Source organism: Castor canadensis, chromosome 15, assembly GCF_047511655.1.
Source record: "Castor canadensis chromosome 15, mCasCan1.hap1v2, whole genome shotgun sequence".
In the NCBI taxonomy this organism is placed as follows: Eukaryota; Metazoa; Chordata; class Mammalia; order Rodentia; family Castoridae; genus Castor; species Castor canadensis.
The window spans coordinates 73,329,210-73,354,716 of NC_133400.1; the positions used below are offsets into that span (position 1 = coordinate 73,329,210).

General features: G+C 41.6%; 1 protein-coding gene across 22 annotated transcripts in view; it reads right to left on the reverse strand.

The window, feature by feature from the left end:
• Kiaa1217 (KIAA1217 ortholog) overlaps positions 1–25,507 on the reverse strand; it is a 444,456-nt gene that overhangs the window by 252,946 nt on the left and 166,003 nt on the right. Inside the window, exon 1 of one of the 22 annotated variants that reach the window (XM_074056513.1) lies at positions 10,841–25,505. The exons of 20 other annotated variants lie outside the window; for them this stretch is intronic. Coding sequence is in view for 1 of the 2 variants with exons in the window: in XM_074056512.1 (XP_073912613.1) it covers positions 2–109 (108 nt within the window). In the remaining variant the exon portion in view is untranslated. One more of the 22 variants, XM_074056512.1, reaches the window with a different exon arrangement.

Genomic DNA, 25,507 nt, shown 5'->3' on the forward strand with positions numbered 1-25,507 from the left:
CCTGGCTCCTTGCTGTTGTCCTGTGGAGTCTCTGGCAACAGAAACACATGATGCCTCCTTCCTTCTTTGGCGTTTCCCCTGGACGGCAGAGAGGTGACTCCATGTCCATATCCAACTGTGGCCAACTGCTAGATCTTTAAAGTTCTCTGAGCAGTCAAGGCTCCAGCTCACGAGTGGCAGGACCTGCCCCCTCCATGGGCAGCGTGTCTACAGCCTCACCCATTCTCCCAGCAAGCTGGCCAGACAGACAGACAGGCTCAGGGTTGGGAGTGTGATTCATGGGTAGAAAATACCGGTTTTTCACTGCTATGCAAATGTATTCTGGGTGGGGTCTAGGTAAATCCGGATATGGACACCAAAAGAAAAATAAGATGTGTCCCTTCTGCGTTCCTGTCACTAGACCAAACAGGCTCCACCCATAAAACAGTCATTAAAGAAAACTGGAGTGATCAGAGTAGGAAGGGACCACTTACAGCTCACAGCATACCCTGGGACACTTCAATTTCACATGGAATGCAAGATTAGGGACAGAGCTTGACCTACTTCCTATCAAAAGCCCAAACGGCCATCTGTTTCAATGTCAGTGTTTGGTCAAATTGCTTCATCAATTTGGAACTTCTACAACAATCAAACAAGCAAGGGAGAAGTACGGGAACCACCCAGAGGATGAACCCCTCCCCTTAGAAGATTACATCCTGCTGTGCAAGAGTCACTGAGAGTCAGAATCCTGACTTCCAGACTCAGCTCTGGCCCCCACAAGGTGTAAGACTGACCCGAACCTTTCATTTCTCCGAAGTTCAGTTTCCCCACCTGTAAGGCTGGGGAGCTGAATACTAGTTCATGAGATTCCCAGCTTTTCCATAATTTCAGAAACAACCTCAAATTGAACAATGCCCAGAGTGAAAGGTGTCTGGGAGCCCTCACAAAGTCTACACTCCTGGGGCAGGGAGTGGAGATCTGTGGTGGAGCACATGCTTACTATGCATGACACCCTGGGTTCAATCTAATCCCAGCACCAAAAAAAGAAAAATGCAAAAACCACAATGTCTACATTCCTTGTTTAAATCAGTAATTTCTCTTTTTCAGTTTAGAGCAGGGGAAAAGGCAAAAGTCAGATGTATCATCGGTCACTGGACAAACCCTGACTCAGGGACACATGACACAGTCATCTCTTTCAGACACTGATCCATGCATACCTTGTCTTGTGGTCAAAAGGAAACATTTTAGCAACTCCAGTGGGCACTCTCAAATGTGTTTAGAGCAAGGGGCGGGGAATAAGGACAAGAAACACCAACATTTGGCCTTTCGGTCTTTGGGTTCGTGACAAGAATGCTGGACTGCGCTTCTGGGTACCAGACGGGCCCCCAGGGCCCAGGTCACAGATCTTCAAGATTCCATAAAGTATCCGTACTGCGGAATCTCCACAGTGTGTTCAGAGCAGCCCTGGAGTTCTTGGGCTTTGGGGCATTAATAAGTAAATTAAGGATTACTTGGACACAAGCACTGTGATGCTATGATAGATGACATGATAACCAAGATGGTTGCTAAGCAGGTAGCCCATGATAACATACACAGTATGGATCCAGTGGACAAAGAGGTCATCTACATCCTCAGCAGGCACAAGATGTCACCATGCTACTCGGAATGGTGTGCAACTGAGAACTCACAAATTGTTTCTTTCTGGGACTTTAATATTTTGAGACCGAGGCTAATTACAGACAACTGAAACAGTGGGGAGTAAAACCATGGAACAGAAGTTGATGGGAGAACTTTTTTTTAATCTGTTTTTTCATCTGCCTTCCCCCATTAGATTCTCTGTGAAGGCAATGAGTGACCTTGTCATCTCCCCTAGTGCTATACTCCCTGCACCAAACACAACACCTGTTTAAGTTTGAGACTCAGTCAATGGTAAATGAATGAATGAATGAATGGTAATAGTTTTTCTAAATCCAATGATCCCTTGTAGTTGTACAGTCTTTTTTTCTTTGGCAGCACTGGGGATTTGAACTCGGTCTCATGCTTGCTAGGCAGGCACTCTACCACTTGAGCCACTCCACCAAGCCCTTTTTTTTTGGTCTCTTGAACTGTTTGCCTGAGTCTGACTTCAAACCTCAGTCCTCCAGATCTCTGTCTCCTCCGTAGCTAGGATCACATGCGTGAGCCACAAGCGCCTGGCTTATATCATCTCTATGTCATCAAAATTATGTTATTCTCATACCTAATAATTCAAATAGCACTTTCACATAGTTTAACACCAAAACCACATTTCAAGACGTTTTCTTGAATCCACTGGCTCTGGACCTGTTTGCCTTTAAGTAACTGAGTAATCTTGGGTCGTTCAGCTCCCTGGCTCCGGATTCTTTTTCAATAAGACCAGGATGATTCATATAGCAGCTCTAGGGTCCTTTCCACCTTGAACAACTGAAGAGTATTTAAGACTGACTGGGTGGAATCTGCTCCTTTCTCACAAGACATTTTGCAAGATGTCTCGTTGCAGTAGCTTTCACGTACCAGGTTAAGTACTTCTGACACCGAGGGTCTGATCTGCAAACTGCCTTGCTGGGGAGGAACTCTAAGCCCTTTCGCACACATGCAGAATGGACCCTTACTTAGATCAACTTGCTCAAGTTCATACAAATAGTAAGAGGTAGAAATAACTCTCGAACTAAGTCCAAGCGTAAAGTCTTAACATCCAACAATAAGGTCAAATTCCTCCTATCTCGCCCAGCGTCTTTTGGAGAAGGCCTACAAAAACAGTAAGTGAAGCTGGACATGGTGCATGTGCCTATAATCCCAGTACCCAGGAGGCAGAAGTAGGAGGATTTCAAGTTCAAATCCAGCGTGGGCTACACAGTGAAACACTGTGTATGGTAGGAATCAGGCAGGTAAGGGAGACAGGTGTGTGAGAGAGTGGAAGATTGTGGCAAACCCCAGAACCTGCACTGTGTCTTACTCAGGCACCTGCTACTTGGTTCTAGCAGAGCTTCTGAGTAAAGAATTTGAGCCCAGTGCTTTTCTGATTGCATGATTTTTGTTCCTCTGGATGTAAGAAAATTGATTTTTAGGTGAAAATCCTCAATTTTACTAATTAGTGGTTTGGAGGTTTTTCTGATTTACATTTTTACAGGGCTGGGGATCAAACCCATGGCCTCGTGTGTGCAAAACACATGCTCTACCAACTGAGCTATATCCCCAGTCACGTTTTAGAGTTTTATCAACATTTGCAGAAATCACTGAGCAGGCTTTTCTAGAGACCTGGGCCTGGGCCAGGTGCCTCAAATCTATTCTTATTTGCGACCTCAGAAAGTTGCCCAACTTGTCTCTTCAATTCTGGTGAGTGCTTTTGAAATCCCACCTGAAAATACTGGCAAGGAGAGTGTGTGGGTGTTCAGGGTTAATTGTGCAAAGTGTGTGCAGGGTGCCATGTTGGAAGGCAAGTCCTATGAACCACCAGGTCTTCTTTCTCTGGGGTGATGTCTGTGGTCTGTTCACAGAGTACAGGTTTCTGAAGAAAGGGATTTGGTCTGTGTATGCATTGTTCTTCCTGCAATGTGGAAGAAGGTTGCTTAATAGATGATTCTGACATTCCTGACAATCTCCAGGCTTGACTCCAGGGCTAAGCAAACCTCTCTCTGCCTACTTTGAGAGTGCTGCTAACAAGCTGCAAAAGGATGGCTACAAGTCCTGCAGGTTCCTCAACTGAAATGGGGTGGGGGTTGGGGGAGGCAGAAAAGGTAGGAGGTGCAAAAGAGGACTTCAGGCTATGGAGGCAAGAGGTAAATCAGTCTCAGCATGATTACAGCATTTGGAAATCCAACTGCGTAAAACACAGTCACAATTTGCCCAGTACACACCTCAGGGATCCCAGAAAAATGCTGGAGGCTTGAGTCAGAATTGCTAGGTTCAAATTCCCACTCCTTCCCTGAAGAAATCAGTCTCTAGACTATTCTCAGTTTTGGTTGCCATACTTCCGTGTATCTCTTTAGACATATAAAAAAGGGTTTGTTTTTTTAAAGGGCTGAATTTAAAATAATTTGTGGTGGGTGCTGTTGACTTAGTCCTGTAATCCTAGCTGCTCAGGAGGCAGGAGGATCACGGTTCAAAGACAGCCCCAGACAAATAGTTGAAGAGACCCTATCTAAAGAAAAAAACACTACAAAAGAAGGTTGGCAGAGTTGCTCAAGCAGCAAAATGCCTGCCCAGAAAGCATGAGGTCCTCAGTTCAAATCTCAGCGTGGCCACAAAAAGAATTTTTGTATGAAAGTTTCTGACCTATAGGAAGTGGCAATGCATAAGGGAATTCCAGTGCCTGTACTTATTTGCATTGACTTGAATGCATACAGGGAGAGTTTTTATTGCATTGTTTAGGAATGCATAAAGACATTTAAGATCTGGGTGTACATGGCTTAAAAAGTCAGTGATATTTAATATTTGGGAGAAGAAAATACTGTATTTACCCTTTGATATAAGAACTTGGCCCATTTTTCTAATGATATAAAAAAGTTCAATTTGGCTTAAAAGTGACCTACCTCTTCCCTGGGGCTACTGTAATTATACTCTCTTTAATGGAATTGCTGGAATTACAGCTTTCTCTTGATTTGCACATCACAGCCTTGATCCCTCTTTTTCCTCAAAGCCAAGTTGTTTCTCATTATTTTTTTAGATTAACCAAGTAATGTCAGGCATATGTTTATTCATAAAATACTACACTTATTCTACATTTGTTTGTAGAATACACTTATTCTACATTTGTTCCCTTTTGCATATATTTGCAGTGAGCTGCAGAACTGCGATATCTTATGAAGGAAAAAAATCTATCTAGGGAAAACATGAAGTTTCAGAAGTAGCTTTGGAGAAGACAAAGGAAGAAAAGTGTAATTACATGAAGATAGGTACTGATTTGTGTTCACATAGGTAGAAATCAAACCCACCACACTTGTGGTTTGAATGCATTCTGAGCCTTTGAATTAAAAAGAAGTTGGAGTTTAAAATCATGTCCGAGGCTTTCTTCAGTGATTTGGGAGTATAAAATGTGCTGTTTCTTTTCATTTCACAACATCCTCTGACAGTGTGTCTTGTATCGCTGACTTGCCTTGTTTAAACAAAAAAACTCTCATGGTCTCTGCAAATCTAAATATTCTGTGAATTAAAACAGAGTTTGTTTCTTTTTTTTTTTTCCTTTTGGAAACAAAAATCATCATTACACAGCTACACAGCCCCTGTAAAGTGTGGGGTTTAGTTGTGAAGTGAATGTTTGATGTGATGGGTTAGAAGATGCCCTGCCCTACAAGGATGAGTTTACTACTGTTGTTGAATAGTTCAGGCAGCTTAGAAATAGTTAAGCCAACACACCTAATGCTCAAAACCCAAAACGGCATTTGTGTAGAAAGCAAGGATCCTACACGTTTATCTCCCATGTAGCTGAGACCACAGATGCACTCCACCACATCCAGTTTGTTGGTTTAGATGGGGTCTCGCTAACTTTTCACCCAGGCTGACCTTGAACCACCTCCTGAGTAGTGGGGATTTTAAACTCATTTATAAATGTCAAAGTATTATATGCATATGATAAAAATATAAACAGTAGAAATGAAATTTTGAAAAATAAAACTTCTATTCTCATTAGCCTACTAGTCCCTCTCTCTAATTGGACATTATTTTTTAAAAAATGTTTAATGTCTAGATAAGTACACAGAAAATGTGCATACTTTTTCATACAAATAGGATCCACCCTTTCTACAATAAATGGAATCACACTACCACACTGCTCTGGAACTACTTTTGGTTGCTTTTTTTAGCGGCACTGGGCCTCATGCTTGCTAGACAGGTGCTCTTACCACTTGAGCCACTCCACCAGCCTTTTTTGTGATGGATTTTTTTCAAGATAAGCAAACTATTTGCCTGGGGCTGGCTTTGAACAGTGATCCTCCTGATCTTTGTCTCCTGAGTAGCTAAGATGACAGGCGTGAGCCACCAGCCCCCGGCTTGTTTGGGTGACTTACTATAACTTTGCAATGTGTCTGTACCAGTACCTAGGATCTATTTTATATGTTGCCATGGCTACAGTGACTGTATTGCTTGAATTCTGTGCCAGAATTGCCAGAATAAGTTGGTGAGTCTTTTAAAAAAAAACTGGGCAATATCTTTCAACTTTAGTAATCCAATTTGACATCCAGGAATTTGTCCTTCAGATGTGCTGATAGGTGCATAGACACAGGAGGGTCATCACAACACTGTTCAAAACAGAGAGAAAAAAAGGAGCAAGCTAAACAGCAATTAAGAGGAGGTCAAGTTAATATATTACGGGGCCACTATTATAATTGTTCTGAAGACAATAATTTTATTTATTTATCTATTTATTTATTTTTTAGCACATTGTTTCTCAGTGAGAAATGAGTTATCGTGTGAAAGGAATATTTGCGATCTGAAAGCGTTCTGAAGTGGGAGAATCATTCACTTTATGAAAAATACCCTCTTCAGACGAAATGGAGAAACACAAGTATCTTATGGAACAACACACTCTGTGTTAGAGGCAGGAGTGTCTTGCACATTGTTTCCTTATGAGAATTGAGTTACCTTTTGAAAGGAATACTGCCTGCCTCTCAGGGTTTTCAAGTGTAAGTTGTGCTGTTTTGTTCTTGTCATCGGCAACACACATACACATACACACATCCCAAAGAAGAAACTGAAAAATTGTCCTTTATGGGCAACGCTCAACCTGCTTTCTTCTGAAGTCTTAAAACTGAAATGAGAAAGGAATAAACTAAGAAGACAGCCAAATAAGACGGGAACCTACGCAGCCTTTCTTTGTGCAAAATTTTAAATTAATTATATAAAAAATTGTCCTTCTGGATCATGTCCATCTGATTTTTTTTTTTTTTTTTTTTTGGCAGTACTGGGTTTTAACTCAGAACTTTGCACTTGCTAGGCAGGTGCTCTATGGCTTGAGTCATGCCTCCAGCCCTTTTTGCTATGGTGAGTTTGGACATAGGGTCTTCGCCCAGTCTGGCCTCTACCATGACCCTCCTAGTTCATGACACCCACCACAGACAAATGACAGGTGTGCCACCACGTTAAGCTTTTTTCTGTTGAGATGGTGTCTCGTGAACTTTCTCCTTGGGCTGGCCTACACCCATGATCTTCCTGATATCAGCCTCTAAATAGCTAGGGATGACAGGTGCATGTCACTGTGCCCAGGTGCTGGTTGAGATGGGGGTCTCATGAACTTTCTTACAACAGGCTGGCCTTGAACTATGATCCTCCCACTCTCAGCCTTACAAGTAGCCAGGATTATAACAATGAGCCACCAGCACCTGACTCCTCCTGATGTTCTCAGGGGCATTTCTCTTTCAGAAAGAGAAGGTAAACCTGGAGGGGGAGGGGTGGCCCAAGCAATGTATACAAATGTGAGTAAATGTAAAAATGATAAAACTAAAAACAGAGAGAGAAGGTAAGGTGACCAAGTCCATCCAGTTCTCTGTTCCCTCAGACACCCCAAGCACACATGAGGCAGCAGCCCGCTCTGCTTCTGAATGGCCAAGAAGGTGACCAAAGAAAATCCTCTTTGGAAAGTGCACCGTGTCCCCTAGCAGCCCAGTACAGGCCTTTCTCTGACAGGGTCTTTGCTTCCTCCATCTGGTGTGCAGAGCACAGAGTAGGGACAACCAGCCCAGGGAAGTCCACAGTGCTGAGGTCCCACCTGGGGACCAACGTGATCACCTGCATTTGCTAACCCTGATAAAACGGGTGGGGTGCAGGGCATTACCCTTTCTGCTGGTTAGTCATGAGCAACAGAAAGCAGTGGAAGGTGAGAGAAGCAGGCAAAGGCGAGGGGATGAGAAGTGAGATCACTGTGTAGAGTCCTGGGAAAAAAGAGCCCAGAAATCCAAACGCCCACTGGCCCTGGATTGACAGAACTCATGCCTCACTGAAGCTGGCAGCACATTCCTTTCTGGGAGAACTCTCGAGAAGGATTTCTCCACTTGCAGTATAATTCCTGCAGTCAGGGTGGGAATGCTCTCTCTCTCTGCCTAGTTAGTCCACTTCCTGTTATAGATAAAGCTGGTTCTGGTCTCCATCTTTTGTCCCTCCCCATCTAAGGCTGTTCTGATTCTATTCTTTCACCCAGCTGCCTAGACATCACACAATTGTTACCATAAGCCAAGAAGGGCTAATTTCTTTGGTTATAAAACCGTAAGGGAAGAGCAGCAAAATGACTCAAATGGTGGAGTGCCTGCCTACCAAGATGAGGCCCTGAGTTCAAACCCCAGTACTGGGAAAAAAAAAAAGGTGATCATCGTCCAGGCCAGCCAGGGCAAAACCCTATCTCCAAAATAACAAGAGCAAAAAAAGCTGAATGTACAGTCAAGCTGTAGAGCACCTGCCTTGTAAGTATGAAACAAGTTCAAACCCCAGTGCCGCCAGAAGAAAAAAAAAAACAAAATATGACTATTTGTTAGTGATTCCAAACCTATTTAGAATTTTGACTCGCTGTTGCTAATAGATTTCATGATTTTTTTAAAACTGTAGTTCTGGAGGATTTGAACCCCAGGATCTACCACATGCTAGGCAAGTGCTATGTCTATACCCCGAACCCTCGGGACCCTTTGCTGTGTTAAAACTGCTGCTCTGTGGTACTGAAACTTTGAATGGAATAAATATTTGCTTTCAGACTCCTAGATCTACTCTTGAGATAAGATAACCAGAGGTTTTTCCAGAGTCCCCACAGGGTGCTGAATTTATCTGACTCACTGATGTTATCTGATGTTGAATGGGGTCACCCCCAGCACCTCAGACGTCAAAACACCTCTGGTACTGGGTGAGCCCACCAAGACTCCTGCTGACAGACTTTGGCCAGCAGTGTGGACCCTGAGTCAGATAAACCTGGAACAATTGGAAAAGTCAACTGGGAAGCCCTGGCACTAACAGTGTCTTCCCTAGCTAGAAACTCTACTGCTAAAAATAACACAATGAAAAGCATATTTGTCTCTTCCATACAATGGCCACACAATATAATTATAGGCTGCGTATCCTTCTGCGAGGGAGACGAGGGAGGAGGTGCCAACATCTACAATACAGGGAGTCCAGGGCAGGGCTACCAACTCCTGGCTCACTCCCGTGCCCTGTGGCACCCTCAGTCCCCTAGCGACCTGTGCTCCTACTCAGGAAGTAACTGCACCACCACCACCTGACTCCTCTTGCAGGGTCAAGAAATAATGTGACTCAGATAAGACTTTAAAATATAAATCTGCGCAGTATAAAAAGTAAATTAATACTTCTAGCATAGTCGCTCTAGGGGAAAAAGTGGCATGAGCATAATTAATTTTGTAAGATTACAAATATCCCATCTCCTGTGACACACTTAGCTTTGGATTTTAATTAATTTGTAGAAATTACTGTCAGAGCTGGGAGTTATTTCAGTAACATATCAATTTTTTTTCTATGCCTCCTAAAATGATAAAAAAAAAAAAGGGCAGGAAATGCAGGATAGTTTATGATGCTGTTTTTTTCCAGTAACTTCTAACACATGGTCTCTTCATCTGTAAAGTGGGAATAAAAAGACTCTGATGGCTTTACTAGGCTGTTATAATTAGATGAAATAAAGAATAAGAAAACAACAACAAAAAGCCACTTTACATAAATGGTCCAGTGCCTTGCCGATAGTAAACAAAAATACCTAACACGTGAAGCACCCATGCTTAGACTTGTGCTACAACCTGAGACTGTCAAACCCATTTTACAGAGGCGAAAACTGAGGCTTAAGGACGTGAACTTTCTTTCCCCGAGTTGCACAGCTAGTAGGTGGTAAAGCCATGACTCAAAGCCCACTCTGTCACTCCCCATTCTACAATAACTGTGGCAGGGGCAACTTAAAATGTACATCAATCCTGCCACTAATCCACATTACCTGACTGCAAAATTCCAGGTCTCAAGTTCATACGTTAGACAGTTCTTAAAACTTTGCTCCAAGTAAGTTTTGTTTCAAAATTTCCAAGTCCCTGTCACACACTGGACGGAAGAGACAAAATGAGTTTCCTTTGTGTGCTTTTTAAGCTTGGGGGACCTGACTACTCCCAAAGTGGTTCCTGAATTTCCACTAAATCATCAATGCACAGCCACCCGAGTGACTGTGCCCACATCCAAATGGCCGCCCAGACTGTGTATCTACCCTCACTAGTCCAGGTTTCTTTTCTAAAGCAAACTACCTTTATCACCACGTTCCCCTCTTCCGGAAAGAAGCCCTTATCTTCCTAGAACTCAGAAGCCCTGTTTTCCTCCAAGTCGGGAAAACAGTATCTCAAACAGGATATTTTTCTAGAGCCCCCCACCCCAAATGTCTCTGGGAGCAAAGCACACAGACACATTTTGAAATTAAAAAGTACAATACTGGTAAGCCTAATTGCAAAGCTACCTCTGTGCTATGGCATGGATCTTTTTGTATTTTACAAGGTGAAAATGCAGAAACATACATAGCACCGATCTGTGTCAACGACACACACGTGCACACATGTGGAAATAATCAAGAAATACCGATAGCGTCCCAAGCCTCAGAGGGTGCTCCCAGCCCTATCTGTGACACTCTCACAGCATTATTCACCAGCACAATAAAAGAATGCATAGTGCATCACTTGTTTTTCAGCTCTATTCAAAAATCTGTCATTCAACAGTAATAACCAAAAAAAACGCCCTTAAAACGGCCCAAAGCTCCACATTCCTTGCGGGAAAGCTGGGCTTATTGATTGTCTCTTCCTGCCAGGAGAACAATACCCAGAAACACACCACCACGTTTCCAAATGATTTTTTTGGCAAAAGATTGGAAGGGAAAAAAGCGCGTGTTTACCTGTCCCAAGAACTCCACAGGTGAGATGGCAGTGAAAGCAGAAAATCTAATTCGTCTTCTGGAAGTTTCCTTGTCTCCTGGACTCTGGGGTCATCCCTCTATTCTGTCAGGTGATCCCCCCTCCATGTCTCTGCCGTTTGCTTTTGTCGTTTTTCCCAGTGAAACTCTCGTCATTTGCATAAAACCTACTTGTAGCCTATAGGACTTTTTGAGTAGCTACTTGTTAAATTGTCTGTCTTGACATGCTCTTTCAAGCATGACATCATAAATCTCCATGGAAACCCTAACCCCACCTGCCTACAGGCCAACCTTACCTGTCAGGCAAAGACTTAAACAATTGTCTGAAATTGGCCGTTAATGAAACCTTTTCAGGGGTTTTGGGGCTCTGCATGGTGTAATTTGTGCTGTTGGCAGAAACTTCGCCAAGAACGATGGCTTCATTTTCAAAGCCTGAGCTGTTTTGCAGAAAACAATGATCAAAATTATAGGCATTCGTTAATCTACCCCTCCCTGTCTAACAATGCACTTAATCAAGGAAGGAAGAAATGACAGTGGCGCAAGTGTGCCTCTTTCTACAGGATAAAGTTACTTGAAAAACTCAGGTTTTGAAAAAATTCTCCAACTGATACTTGTAAAAGCTTTCCCATTCTGCTGCAACCCCCTACCTACTTTTTAACCAGCAAAACTTGCAAAACAGGTTCCTTGCCTGAGTGTGTGTGTGTGTGTGTGTGTGTGTGTGTGTGTGTGTGTGTGTGTATTTTCCCTTGGCCTCAGTGGTTGCAGAGGTGGTAGGAGAAGGTGTGGAGAATGTTTTAACTCTTTCCTAACATACATTTTTTGCATGTCTATCCTACTTTACATATGTTGCCAGGATAACACTGAAAATCTATTTCTGGCTTCTAAGCAATGGTCAGATAGGGTCTAAATGATATTCAGTCCTTTCATTCATTCACTTTTCTCTATCTCAGATTTCAGGGAATCCTTACCTTATGCTAAATGCTTTGGACAAATTTCTGCCAAATTTGTACCCAAACCCCCTTCATAACGCTAGGCTTGGCATTCATTCTTTTCACCTCTAAATGTGCTACAGATACTTCAGACTATCCATGCATAAGACAGCTAACTCCACCTCCCAACTCCCAGGCACAGGAAGGTTTGAGTGGGACTTCCTCCCCTGGAGTTTATCAGAATATTATCAAATGACTGTCAGACGCAGTACCCTAAGTTCTTCAACAGGGCTGCACAGGGAACTGAAGGAAACACACAGTGGATGAGTGGAGGCACATAAGGGCAGCCTTGAATCTCCAATACAACCTTGCCTAGCACTGGCACAGCCCTGCTGCACACTGCAGAGGCTCAGCAGCATTTGTGCTCCAAGGTTAGAGAGCAAATATCAACATCAACACCTTGCAGGGCTGGAGCTGCCATCTGCAGAGAAAGAAAAGCACCTGTTGCAAAACTCTAAAGGGTTCTTTGCATAGAAAATGTGTTGGATTCCATCCTCGGGTGATTGTGAGAGTTTTGCATTGCCATAGTTCACAGCCAACAGATGGGACAATATAGCTTTGAAGGGAACCAAAGGAGGCCTAGCCAGTTTAACAGAGCAGCCAGAGTTGGAGGAATCCTCCTGGGAGTCAGGGCTATTGTCAGAGATTCAATTACTGCCTCTGTGAGTTGCAAATACCTCCAGATGAAGCCCAAGCTTATGCTTTACCCGACAGTCAGTGCATAAGCATTCCGGGAAGCAAATGAAAACAAGATAGAAGCAGATCTGGGTTTTATTCCCCAAATCTGCAGCTGAAGTGGAAGCCCTATGCAATTACAGTTATTCCTCAAAGTACCATTATGGAGAGGAGCTTGTGGATGGGGATTCAGCAGGCAGAGGGGTTAGAGCACACTGATTCTCCCCTGGGGGTTACTTAGGAAATGATATTTCAGCTTTTGCTAACTGAAGTCAAGCTTGGGAAAGAGATAAAAAAGAATCAGAATGTGAAGTCTGAATTGCGATAATTGACTGGATTAACCCAATCATGGGCAGGCAAGCAGAGGTCAATTCTGAAGGAAGAAACTTATAACCAAGCATGATGTCATACGATAATGGGCTGTGTAGTGAGAGCAAAGTTTCAGACCACAATGATCTTAGCAGTAAGAACAATTTGAGAGGGTTGGGTACAGATACAAGACTGGATGAGAGGTGGGCAGCACACCGGTAAGGACTTTTCCTACCATGCCCAAATGAGCAAAACATCAAGTTATCTACACTTCCATGGCACCTCGATTTGCCTGGCACTTGGCACCACACTTAACCAAGTTGGAGCTATTTTGTTTCTCAATTTAGCAACACCATAGGTATCTACAATCAACTTGAATCAACTTGGAACAAATAAGATTCTCTTAAATTTGTTTCAACAAACCCATTTTGTAACAGAAGTAAATAACTGTCCCCTGAAAGCAAACAACAACAAAAAAACCCTGAGAACATAAGACTACAAATAACTGGTGAGAGAAGTTAGATGTAACCACATATGGCCTGCATTTTTGTTTCTTAAGAAACATGAGTTAGGAATTGCCCTGTAGAAAAGGAATGCCTCTTTGAATAGAAAAACCAATCTATTGTCACAAAAATAAACTATTCTTTTTTCTTTCAAGCCTCACAATAGTGTGATGCAAGAATGACCACCATTCCCATCTTACAGATGGCAAAAGTGACCCTCAGAAAGATTAGGTATTTGAGAAGGCTGGGTTGCTGAATATTTCAAGTTTCAGTTTGAATCCAGATGGACCCAAGAAAAAACCCAAAACACCTGTGCTTAACCAACAGCCCCTGGTATCCCCAGTTTAATAAAACTGCTCATCTCTGGGGATACTAAAGTCCTAATTAAATTAAACCATGTCAAAAGGATTTCTTTGGGAGACTTAACTTAAAAGTATGTTTTGGATTGTAAAGGGTAAACACAGGCCTTCTGTAGATTGTCTCAGATAACTGGAGTCAACAGATGGTTCAGGGCTTCTGGAAATGTCCAGACAGAACTAGTCTAGCTGTGCACCAGCAATAGAAGGTAGACATTGATTTATCTTCAGCTGTCTGCAGGCCCATTAGGCCTGCACAGAGCAGGGATGAGGCATCATATCTCCAGGCTCAGCCCTCATAACCCCAGGGCCAACAGATCACCGGGATGCAGATAAGGCTGATGAAACACTAGGTACTAGAAATATCTACAATCTGAAGTTCTGGTCTAAAGAAAACTAAACACTAGAAAGGAAAAAAGAAAGCAGATTACCCCCCTATAAGTCAATCAGTAAGAGGCTTTAGGAACGGGGGCTTTCCTGAAGAACAGTTAATTCTGCCATTGGTTTTGCTTCTCTGTAGCTCCCTGATTAGTGCAGCTGATAACTCCAGTCTGTGTCTGTGTCACCTTGTTTCCTAGCATGGGTTCCAGTCCTCATCTACCTCCAATGGTCTCACGCTCTTTTTTTTTTTACCTAGAGTACCTACTATCATTCAAATACAGCTTGTCAAGACTGAAACTCACACAACTGTTGAGGACTTACCTAGCATGAACCATATCAATTAGACAAGAATAAACAAATTTGCTATCTGATTACCACGAAAGACAATAATCAAGTCCACTGTTTGTTATACTCAATGTTAGCATATTGAATTCTCCTATTAAAAGACAGACTAGCAAATAGGGCTAAAAAAGCATAGCAGTGTTATGTGTAGTTTCTAACAGATGCACTCATTACTGGTACAGAAACGTTGAAAAGGATGGTAAATGCAAACAAATATAAAGCCACCGTAATTTTATACATATGTGTAGATAGACAGATAGATAGACAGACAGACAGATAGATAGATAGATAACATGCTGGAAATTGAACTCAGGACCTTGCACATGTTAAACCCATGTTATACTATTGAGCTACATTCCCAGGCCAAAGATGATAATATTTAGAAAAATTACCAAACACTAATGTTAAAAGACAATTCACGAAGAGATATGATCCTGATAAATTTGTATGCAACAACAACAAAACAACTGTAAAGCAAAAATTCTGAAGAATGCAAGAATTACAGTGAATTACAGTACTATACTTCATGTGGGATTAAGCAGTAGAAAAATAAGAACTGAGAAAAAATGAATAATGCACACAACACACTTGGCATGTGTGTGTATGTAGATGTATATCTATAGAAAACACAAAATAATTTTCCACAACGACCAGTGGAAAACTTTCCAGCATCCATCATACATTCAACTATTCAAAACATTTTAACAAACCACTCTTAAATAAAATTTAAAAGCAGAAATTTTACAAACTGTATTGTCTGATCAAACCCCCAAAATTACAAATAAATAATAAAATCCCAACTACTCAGAAATGAAATATTATCAGTCAACTCTTATATGAAAGTGAAAAATAAAAATGAAAAATTTCAGCTTTCTTTAAAGCAAGGAGACAGAAAATATTAAATAGGAAACTGCAGGGAATAGCCCAAACTGGTGTAAACCTTTAAATGCCTTTATTATTAAGTGAGAAACACCAAAAAACAAATTTAGTGCTCATTCTTAGAAATTATAAAAGACAATGAAGATAGCTTTAATAAACTAGGAAAAGGATATTAATTAAGAGAAAAGCTAAAAATGAGATATCAGACAATAATCTGGAAAAATATATGATGATTCTTTTAAAAAATAAAAGATAAATGTGGGAGGAAAGATATACAAAAATACTCTTTAGGAGCTCAGAGGGGCACTAAATTCTTAGTATTAACTGTAAGGAAAACAGGTGTTTCATAGAGCAATTGGTAAAAGAATTTTGGAGGTGGGAGAAGTCAATGTAGACTTTAAAGTTGTGATTCTTACACTTTCTATATTTAGCACAGATTTGTATAGGAAGAATGCTGAAATGTTTAAAAATGAAAAAGGATAGAGGAAAGGAACAAAGAAATGAAGGAAGAAGGAAGAGGGAGAGTGAACACCAAATATGGAATTAACATAACATGTGTCCTGAACAACCGTTATCCTCCCGTTCACTGGCTCTGCTTTCAGCATCATGGTGCACTTTGCCTAGGATCCTTGACTATACATTGCACTAATGCAAACGTGCTTCTTCAGTGTACGAGGGAGCCAAGGCAGAGCCTCTCACTGTGCACCCCCTCTCTAAGAGTTGTCAAAATCAACCCCAGTGAGTTAAACACTGGTCACAATTCACCTTCACACCTGTGCAGGGTTTGTGGCCACCCCTTGAAAACCACAGATAAGAGGGTTGGAAGGAAGAAGATAAGACAAAGATGCTGAGAAGAGAATGCAAAGTGACATTTGTGCCCAGGGGGACTGGGAGAGAACAAATCTGAGAGCCCAGCAAAAAGAAGACACTAAGGAATTTTGGGACAAATCCACTAAGTGCTTCAGACCAGATCTTTTCCCTCTAATTCCACACCCATCAATAGATCCCAAGAATTGACTCTGTAATGTTAGTTCCCACCCCTTCCTGTGATGACTGTTGCTGATGTTACCTCCCAGTTCTCTGGCCAAGGGTTTCCATGCATTATGGACAGATGACACAAAGAGCTTGATGACTTGCTGAAGGTCCCAGCACAGGTAGAAAGAAGGCAGAGTGAGGCCAGACCTTGGCATTGGCTGCCTGGTTGAGTGCTCTCACCCTTTCTGCCACACTTACAACAGTCCTTTTCACACCTTCATTATTCTCCAATCTGTCATGTCATGGTTACCACTTTCCTTCCAAATGTCCAGAGTGTAAATATGCACTTTGGCTCAGTTCCAGATCACAGCTGCCACCCTGGGCTCATCGCTGTGGGTGAGGAATCTGCAGTTGCTGCCAGGTTTTTCCCATCATCCCTCCTACCTAGCACTGAAAGCTAACTTTTAACTTTTGCTTTCACTCTACTTCTGTACTCAGGGCTTACAACAGTGCCTGGGCCTGCAGTCCATACCTTCTCCTGACTGACATGCAAAGCCCAACAGAATTCCCTTTCCTGGAAGCCAATGACTGCCCCCTTCTCCAAGGCCACTACTGCCACAATGTTCCCATGCCTTCAGTCTATTCCTGCAAGTTATAATCTAGCATTATCCTTGCCCCAGATACCTTGAAATACCCACTACATATGGGGCTTTGTGGAGCTAGAGATAATAAGGAAAATAGAGGCCTCTCTCATTCCAAGAAACTCCACTCCACTCAAATTCTGATTTCCAGTATGAAATCTTTCCTTCCTACTGTTCTCCCACTACTCTGAATTCCAACAAACTTTTGTGTTACAAATTGCTGCTTTCTAATGCATGTCCACAAAATATGAATCCCTAAAACAATGATTTTGTGGATTAGATAGGCTTAGGAAACACTTTTTTTTTCCCCTGCAGCATTGGGAATTAGAACCCAGGGCCTTACCATGCTAGACAAGTTATAGTACCCAGGCCCAGCACTGAAGGTTTCATTCCTCATCCACCTGTCTCCAAATCCCCACCAGAAACTCATTCACAGTATATTAGCATATGCAAAGATCTGACCAGTCCTCCCATGTGGAAATTATTGGACTTTGGTTAATGGAGAATTTTCCCCCAATTTGAAGCTTTCTCCCCATTCTTCAAACAGCTATTAACAAACAGCCTGGGACCTAAGATTGTGGAGAATGCTTTTTCACATAATGTGGACTTACATCCATCATTACTATATAGAATTTGCCTGCTTCAGGATGCCCAAGTGTACCGGACTTGATTTTCCTTGCCTTTCCCTGAATGGAAGAGTTTTGACATGTTCAACATCTACTACCTGCCCTGTGGGTGAATGACCTCATCCAAGCCTCTCCAGGGCAGTCAGTGTGTTTCTCCCATTCCCTAGTTAAGAAAAGATTCAGGGAAATTGACTGACTCACCTACAATACTGCCACTAGGAGCATCCCAGCATATAGCAACTCAGGTATATTCAACCCCCAAATTTGTACTCTTTTAGTAAGGAGACAAATCCCCTGGTAGAGCAGGTATTTAGTTTTGTACTTTTTATATAATGCCCAAAGCTGAGCTCAGTCTTTGGGTCCATAATAAATAACCATTTGATCAAATTAATCCAAGAACACACCTGCAGGAGGATGGATGAATAAATGGCAAAGAAAGAAGCCCAATCAGTGAAGACAGGAAGAGCAATTTAGATATCTGTGATGAGTATATTTGCATCTACACACTGGACTCAATCCTATTGGTCTTTTTTAGATCCCTCAATACTGGAAATTTCCACCTAATTTGGAGGCAATTTTCACTAAGCTTTGCTGATTACTGTTTTCCAGGTGTTTCCTGACACTGAATAGTTATCCTTTGGTTCTAGCCTTGCCCCTTATTTTCCCACCTACTCCTGGCACTCCCTAGCAGGTTTTCCAGTAGAATTTTATGTTGATTTAAAAAACAAAAAAACAGAGCTCTTAATATAGCACTGTTCTCAAGATGTTCTCTCTTGCTCTTCTATAACACTAATTAAAGTGAAAGCTAACATTGAGGTTGGTGGCAACCAATTAATCATGGATCAAAAGCCACGTGCTACAAATGGTCCCCATTTAGAATTCTTTCTCTCTTTTTCTTTATCCTATATGATGAAAGCCAAAGGGCGGTTAACTTTGCAAGTAAAATTGAATTTAGTTTTTGTCCCCTCGTGGAGTCCCTGTGGCAAGATGTCCTACTGGGTAATATTTCAAATCATCTGAGATATGCTTTCACAATCTTTTTTTCTTTTTTTTGGAGGGGGTAGTTTTGGGGATTGAACCAAGGGTCTCATGCATGCTAAGTAAGTGTTCACTCAAGATTTGGAAATTCTCTAAGGACAAGAAATATTTATATATTGATTCTTTCAATCCTATCATCTTCTTCACTGACTAGTACTTCATTAAACCCAAACTCACCCATATATCTATAAATGCTCTAACTAGAACGTATGATTCTGTTATATCATGGTCCTTCTGTTTGCTGGTACAGCTCTGGCAATTGTAGCATCTTCCCAATAGTCACCTTTCTCAGCTGCTCACCACTATTTATGCCAAATTCCTTTTCTTCTCCAAACTGTCAAAGGATATGCCTGGTGATCCATTCCAGGATCACCACTGCATCTCATACTTACTGACTGTGGGCAGACCAAGTGTCAAGACAGCTTCTTCACAGGATGAAATTACCAAATCATTGTAAGGACAGCTTTTCCAGAGTCTTGCCCAAGCAACAACAGACTTTATATGAATGAGAAATAAAATGTTTTTGTGTCATATCATAAAATATAACAAATGTCTGACAAAGTTTGTGTTTTATGTGGCACAAGCTGGCCTGTGCTGATCAATATATCAATTTTAAGGTATATGTCTTCTATTAGCTCCTTTCTTCTTACAACTTGTACTTGAATGCAGCCAACTGGCTACTAAAAATACGGCACAGAAGGGAGAAACTGGCAAAGGTTGCCTGTACTCTCTACTCTGGTTTGTGACATCAAATGCCTTCAGCATAAAAACGTATTACTTACTCTGTCTTGAAAGTATGTGACCTTCACTCTTCAGTTTGTGGCACTGTGTGTGAGACTCACAGCAAAGTCCTTTAAATCACAGGCTCTCTGTGATCGGAAGTGTTTTCATCTAGTAATCATTGCCTCTCTTTTCTATTAACCCTGCTTTTCTGCTGGACCGCTTCCTCTATTTGAGGGTAAGGTCACGGTCATAAGAGTTATTTTTGGCATAGTTCTTCCTTTAGCTCTCCTTTCCTGTCTACATGCTGTGTATGTGTGTCCCTGAAGCCAGTGCATAGGTCCTGATCACTTCCTTGTTTTATTCAAGATGAAGGGGTGGCTTTCCCCTCTCCCCTATTAAACGGTTTCCATTGTTTTCTTTGAGATTTGAAGGATCAGGAGTCAAAATGCCTTTGTTTTTACTAATGTGAAGTAGAGTTTGCTACTTCTGATTTGCTACTTCTGATTCTGTTAAGAATCATTTTCCATGATTCTTAACAAAATCAAGGATATGATTTAGGGAAAGAAGTCAATCAAAGGAATAGATAATGTTGAAGTTGAACCAAAGTCACAAGTTCCAATTTCCATAGAATAATGCTCCACCAGTGAATTAAATTCTTTAGAGGTAGTTAAAAGAGCAGGATGAACTCCATCTTGGGATGTGTATGAGTAAACAGACTGATGGATATTTTCCTTATTTTTAGTCCATAATTTTCTGCAGTCCCTGCCAGATACACTGGATTGTAGTAGAGAATACTGAGAGGTATGAAACTATGCAGAAATAGAGAAAGGGGACCAGAGCTGTTTCACCAAAAACATAAAAAAAGCCAAGGGAGGCTTGTTGGTAATGGGTACTGTGAGGAGCCCCCTTTTTAAGGAGACATGGCAAGAGTTCTGTCAAGGGCCAGGTGGAATGAGCAAGTAAGGGTCAAGTGTGGGAGCCATTCCTCCACGTGAGAAATTCAACCATGATTGAAGGAAATGACAACCAATCAATAAGACCCACAAAAAGGAGACAGCCAATCAAAAGTAGCCAGTGCAAGGTCAACCCTGCAGGCTAGCTGCCCACAATTTTTATTTAATGGTGTTCTAATAAATCTCTTCTTTCCCTACACTCCCATCTCTGTAAATCCTTTTTACCAACCCATGGCTCTGAAATTTCGTATAGTATGGAGGCTTGAGTAGTACTCAGCAGCAGCAAAGGCCTCTGTCCTTCCCAACACTATTTAGACAGTCTTATACTCATGCTCTTTTATTTTTTTAGTTCTGGAGTTGGAACTCAGGAGCTACACCTTGAGCCACTCCACCAGTCCTTTTTTGTGATGGGTTTTTTTTGAGATAGGGTCTCATGAACTATTTGCCTGGGCTGGCTTCCAACTGTGATCCTCCTGATCTCTGCCTCCTCATTAGCTAGGCATGAGCCACCAGGGCCCAGCTAGAGCTCATGCTCTTATCTCCTTATTCTTACCCATGTTAGAGGGTAATTTCCTTTACATCTTAACTGAAGAACACATCTATTTTTAACTTTAAAAAACTATCACATGTAAACTAATTATAACTACAGAGAAAGCAAATATACCTAGTTATTTCAATTCTAAGGAGAACTGAGAAAAAAAAGATTGAAAACCTTTTTCAGAAAGGCTTCTGAGTATGAGTAGAAAGCTGCTCTGCAGGTGAGAGGCCAGTCAGACACCTATTTCTTTTCTGGGGAGTGGGGAACAGGAGCTTAAGTTCAGGGCCTACACCTTGAGCCACTACACCAGCCCTTTCTTGCGAGGGGTTTTTCAAGATAGAGTCTTGAAAACTATTTGCCTGGGATGGTTTCGAGCCTTGATCCTCCTAATTTCTGCCTCCTCTGAGTAGCTAGGATTACAGGCATGAGCCTGTTTCTTTATTAGGGAAGAAGAGCACTTGCAAATTAGACCATGACTGGGAGGGATGCAGAACTACAGACCTTTCTGAACCAAAGCTATTTCAAAGAAGCAACATTCTGCCAGTGTGAAACCCATCTAGGAATCTATTTTGTGGTTGTTTTATGTGCTCTGGAATGAAATAAGATTTATCTTTCTAAAGATAACTGCAACGGCAATGGGAATCATGCTTCTCTGTTGCTTCACCCAGTGTGATGAACGTCATCTGTTACCAAACTTTGGAAAAACTGAAGATGGAAGAAGCAACAGCAAGGTCACTAATGACAGGGATGATCACGAACTTTGGAAATTCTGACCTTGGTTCAAATGCTGGAAAAATTATATGCCATTCTTAGCCTTTCAGCTTCGTTATGACCACCCAAACTGCCATCCATCCTTGAATTCTTCTTTTCATCTGTACCACCTATCACATTCTAATTCTATTAGACATAGTAGCTCATTCCTTCATTCAGCATGTATTTTGGTCATTCTCAATCTAAGTTGTGTACCTCCCTAAATTCAGGGTTTATAAAGATGATTAAAACAGGGTTCCTGTGCTCCAAAAAACTTATTCTAGATGAGAGAGAAAAAAACAGAAAGAAATGTGATACATCCTGATTAGATAGCACAATACAGACATGCTGAGACATGGCAACATGTAATGGAAGAACTGCAAGATGTCATGACCAGCTCAGAAGATGTGACATTTGGGCTGGATCATGAAGGACTTACCTTTCCTTTCCTTTTGAAACGGGGTCTCACCATGGAACCATGGCTGGCTTCAAATTCAACTTTTGTACAGGAATGCCTCTATTTCTTTCACTGACTTTTTTTTTTTTTGGTTGGACTAGGATTTGAACTCGGGGCCTTATGTCTTTTATTGACTTGAAGATAGGGTCACAGTTTTATAGCTTATATTCCTCATGATGCCTTTACCATGGTAGGTACCACATAAATATATACATATGCCATAAGTAAATGAATGAAATCTTAATTTGATGCTCTTCATGCAAGAAAAATATGAGTTTCAGAAATATACTTAAATTATGTTCTGACAATGGGTAAAACAAACTTCTTTGGGTACTCAAATATTTATTGATAAACAAGTAAAAGGACTTCAAATGCAAATTATGAAATAAGAATCTGTGCCTCTTCTTGGAAGACCATAAACCAGGAGGGTGCAATGCTAACAGCTGAACTGAAAGGGTAAAGGTTCCCTCCCTAGGTTCCTTTCTCAGTGCATTATGACGTAGTGCATTGTCCTCGGTCAAATGAGGGAACTGAGACAGAGAGAGATAAATCATTGGTCCCAAATCACACAATTAGCATAGGGAGAGGGCTGGATTCCAACCACTCCTCTCAGACTCCAAGCCCAGACCTTGGCTGCCAGGCCATGGGGCCTCACATCTGATTGCCCTGCACAATTAAAAAGGCCTAGGAATGTAAGGGAGCCAGTAATGAGAACCGCTACTCTTATGCAGATAAGCATTGTGCTATAGTAATGGTTACCTGAATTTTATGAGGACTGCAGAAGGTAATCTCTCAGCTCTTTAACAACTCAGACTAAAGAAAACTCTTAACCAATGCATATTTTAAAGACTCAAATGTAAATTTTTTAACCTAAGTCTTCCAGGGTTAGAAGTCAGATTTTGAAACATAAGTCATATCCTCATTATCATTGTTTAATTAGAAGATTCCTAGATTTTCCCACTATTAAGATATCCTGCAAGATGCCAGACATTCATACTCTGTGTGTGTGTGAGTGTGTGTATCCCCACCGCCCCTTGGCTCTGTTCTCCAGGCCACTTCTTGGGGGAAGCAGCCAGAACACAGTCTGCACAGAGACACTTGACGCACATCTCACTTATGTTTTCTGACTTCCTCCTTACAGATGGTCAGGTGGTCTTCCTGCCAAGGAAAGTCTGGAATAATCCATAGTCAGAAGGTCAGGGAAGAACAAAGGGTGTCATAAAGAAAAGGACAGGGAAGGGAAAAAAGAGGTGCTACAAGACAAAGAATGGGAAAGAAGATGAGGTGGAGTCTGCAAGAATCTCATAGGCCATGCCTAAGCATATCTCTGGTGTTCATGATGCTGATGGAGGTTTGCTTCCACAAGCCCAGCAGCAGACCGAAATGTCTGCACACAGATATGTACATCAAAATCTCTCTCACTTTTTGGATGGCCAGCATGGAAAACAAAAGAGGCAGACAGACAGGAAGTGGCATTTGTTCGTCTTGCACTGCTCAGAGAAAGGACACATGACCAGCCACTTCGCCAGAAGAGACCTCCACCTACTGCAGAGATGTACATAAGAAGTGATCAGTGCTAAGGCCACCAAGCCTTACTCACAGTCCCTTTCATCTATTACCCCTTACAACCTTCAGATTACATTTAGCAATTCATGGGATAGTTCTAGCCAAAGCTTTTATCATCACAATGAAACCACAAATAAGAGTCCTAACTGATGGGAAAAATAGCATTTTGATAGGCTAATTTCTAATTTCTCAGTAAAATTAATATATTTTAACTTTTAAAGAAAAGGTATTCTCCCTTCTCATAAACCACTTGTTCTTTTGTTGTTGTTGTTTGTTGCTTTTTTGTGGTACTGAGGATTTTACCCAGGGTTTCCTGAATGCTAGACAGGCACTTACCACTGAGCCAAATTACCAGCCCTAACATATGATTTTCTTAGACCTTTTCACCCATATCCTTGTCTCCATGGCACCCCCTTACCATATCCCTTAGCCATGTGCTCAGACCACACTATTTACTTTAAACTCAGAAGCAGTAACCTTTAACTTAGAGAATAGGAAAATAAGCAAGGATTCTGAGTTTAGACTTATCTTGGTTCAAATTCTAAATTTTCTCAGCAAATTGTGTAATTGTGACTTCTCTGAGTATAAGTTTCTTCAATCTGAACAGCTTTGGATAAAATACAGTGTCTCCCAAAAAAGTGACACAAAGAAAAGCAATTCAGAATCCATTAGTTAAGTGCACAGAGACTGGACTGTCAACAGAAAATAAGGACCTTTTCTATACATGCTTCAAATGAAAAGAAAGTGTTCCTTTTATTAATACCAAGGAATTAGTCATCAGTGGGTCTTTACATTCCCTAGGGAGTGGAGGTGTGGCTCAAGTGGTAGAATGCCTGCTTTGCAAGCAGGAAGCCCTGAGTTCAAACTCCAATCCCACCGAAACAAAAAAACAAACAAAACAATACATTCCCCAGGACTCTCCCCTCTTCTTTAGGACCTCGCTCAAGCCCACATCACATTTTCAGGTATTCTCATAAAGATTTCTTAGAAAAAAAAAAGGCTGCATTTAAAGGAGAAAGAGATCAAGGATACAGCATAAATTAAAATTATATCGGCAAATGACCAATCTTCACTTCCATGAATAACCGAAAGCTGAGCGAATTAGACATGATTTTGGCAACTAACTGGCAAGACAAACACCGAGTTTGTCTCCCGATCTGGAGTGTGGAAATCAGTAGTTGTCGGACCTCCTCCTCTGCCCCACCCCCACAGTATAAAGGCTGAGTGGTACCCTTCCTAGGCCACCTTCTCCAAACCCAAAGGTCAATCTGATAACATGCCAGCAAGGTTCACAGAGCAGGCTTCGCACCTCCAGTGACCCCCAAACCTGCTGTCTGCTAAAAAGTAATTATACACAGTCAAGAAACAAAAACACACTGAGCCACAACTGGGTGATATCTGTGTGGCTGTCAAGATAATCAGAGAAAACAGGTAGCTGAAGACAGCAGAAAGCCAGGCATGCAAAAGGAAAACATCTGTGATTAAACAAAAAGAAAAAGAGTGGAAACAAAAGCCTGATGTCAGCATAAGGAAGAAGAGTTTCTCACGAGTCTGTCCTTGGATGCTCCATTCTGCCCTGATAAAGTACTTATGGATTTGTGCATTCGTTTATCCATTCATTCACTGTGCTAAGCACTCAGTGCTTTCAGGGTGCTTGTAATTGGTGCTGTGCCTGACTCAATAAAATAATAGCCTTTCATTGCCTGTGTGTTGGATGCATTTGTGGTTGAAAGAGAAGGCTCTTTGGGGAAAGTGCATGCTGTCTGAGCCCTTCCTCTCTGGTCAGGATTCCTGCTCTCTTGCTATGCTGGTAAAAGAGCATGGGAAATAAATCTGAAACAACTCCTAGTCCACCAAACTACTTTCTCCGCCATTAAGCCAAAGGGCACTTTGTTTTCTTAGACGTTTATGAAAGAATGAGCTATATAACGAGAAATGACAGCCAATT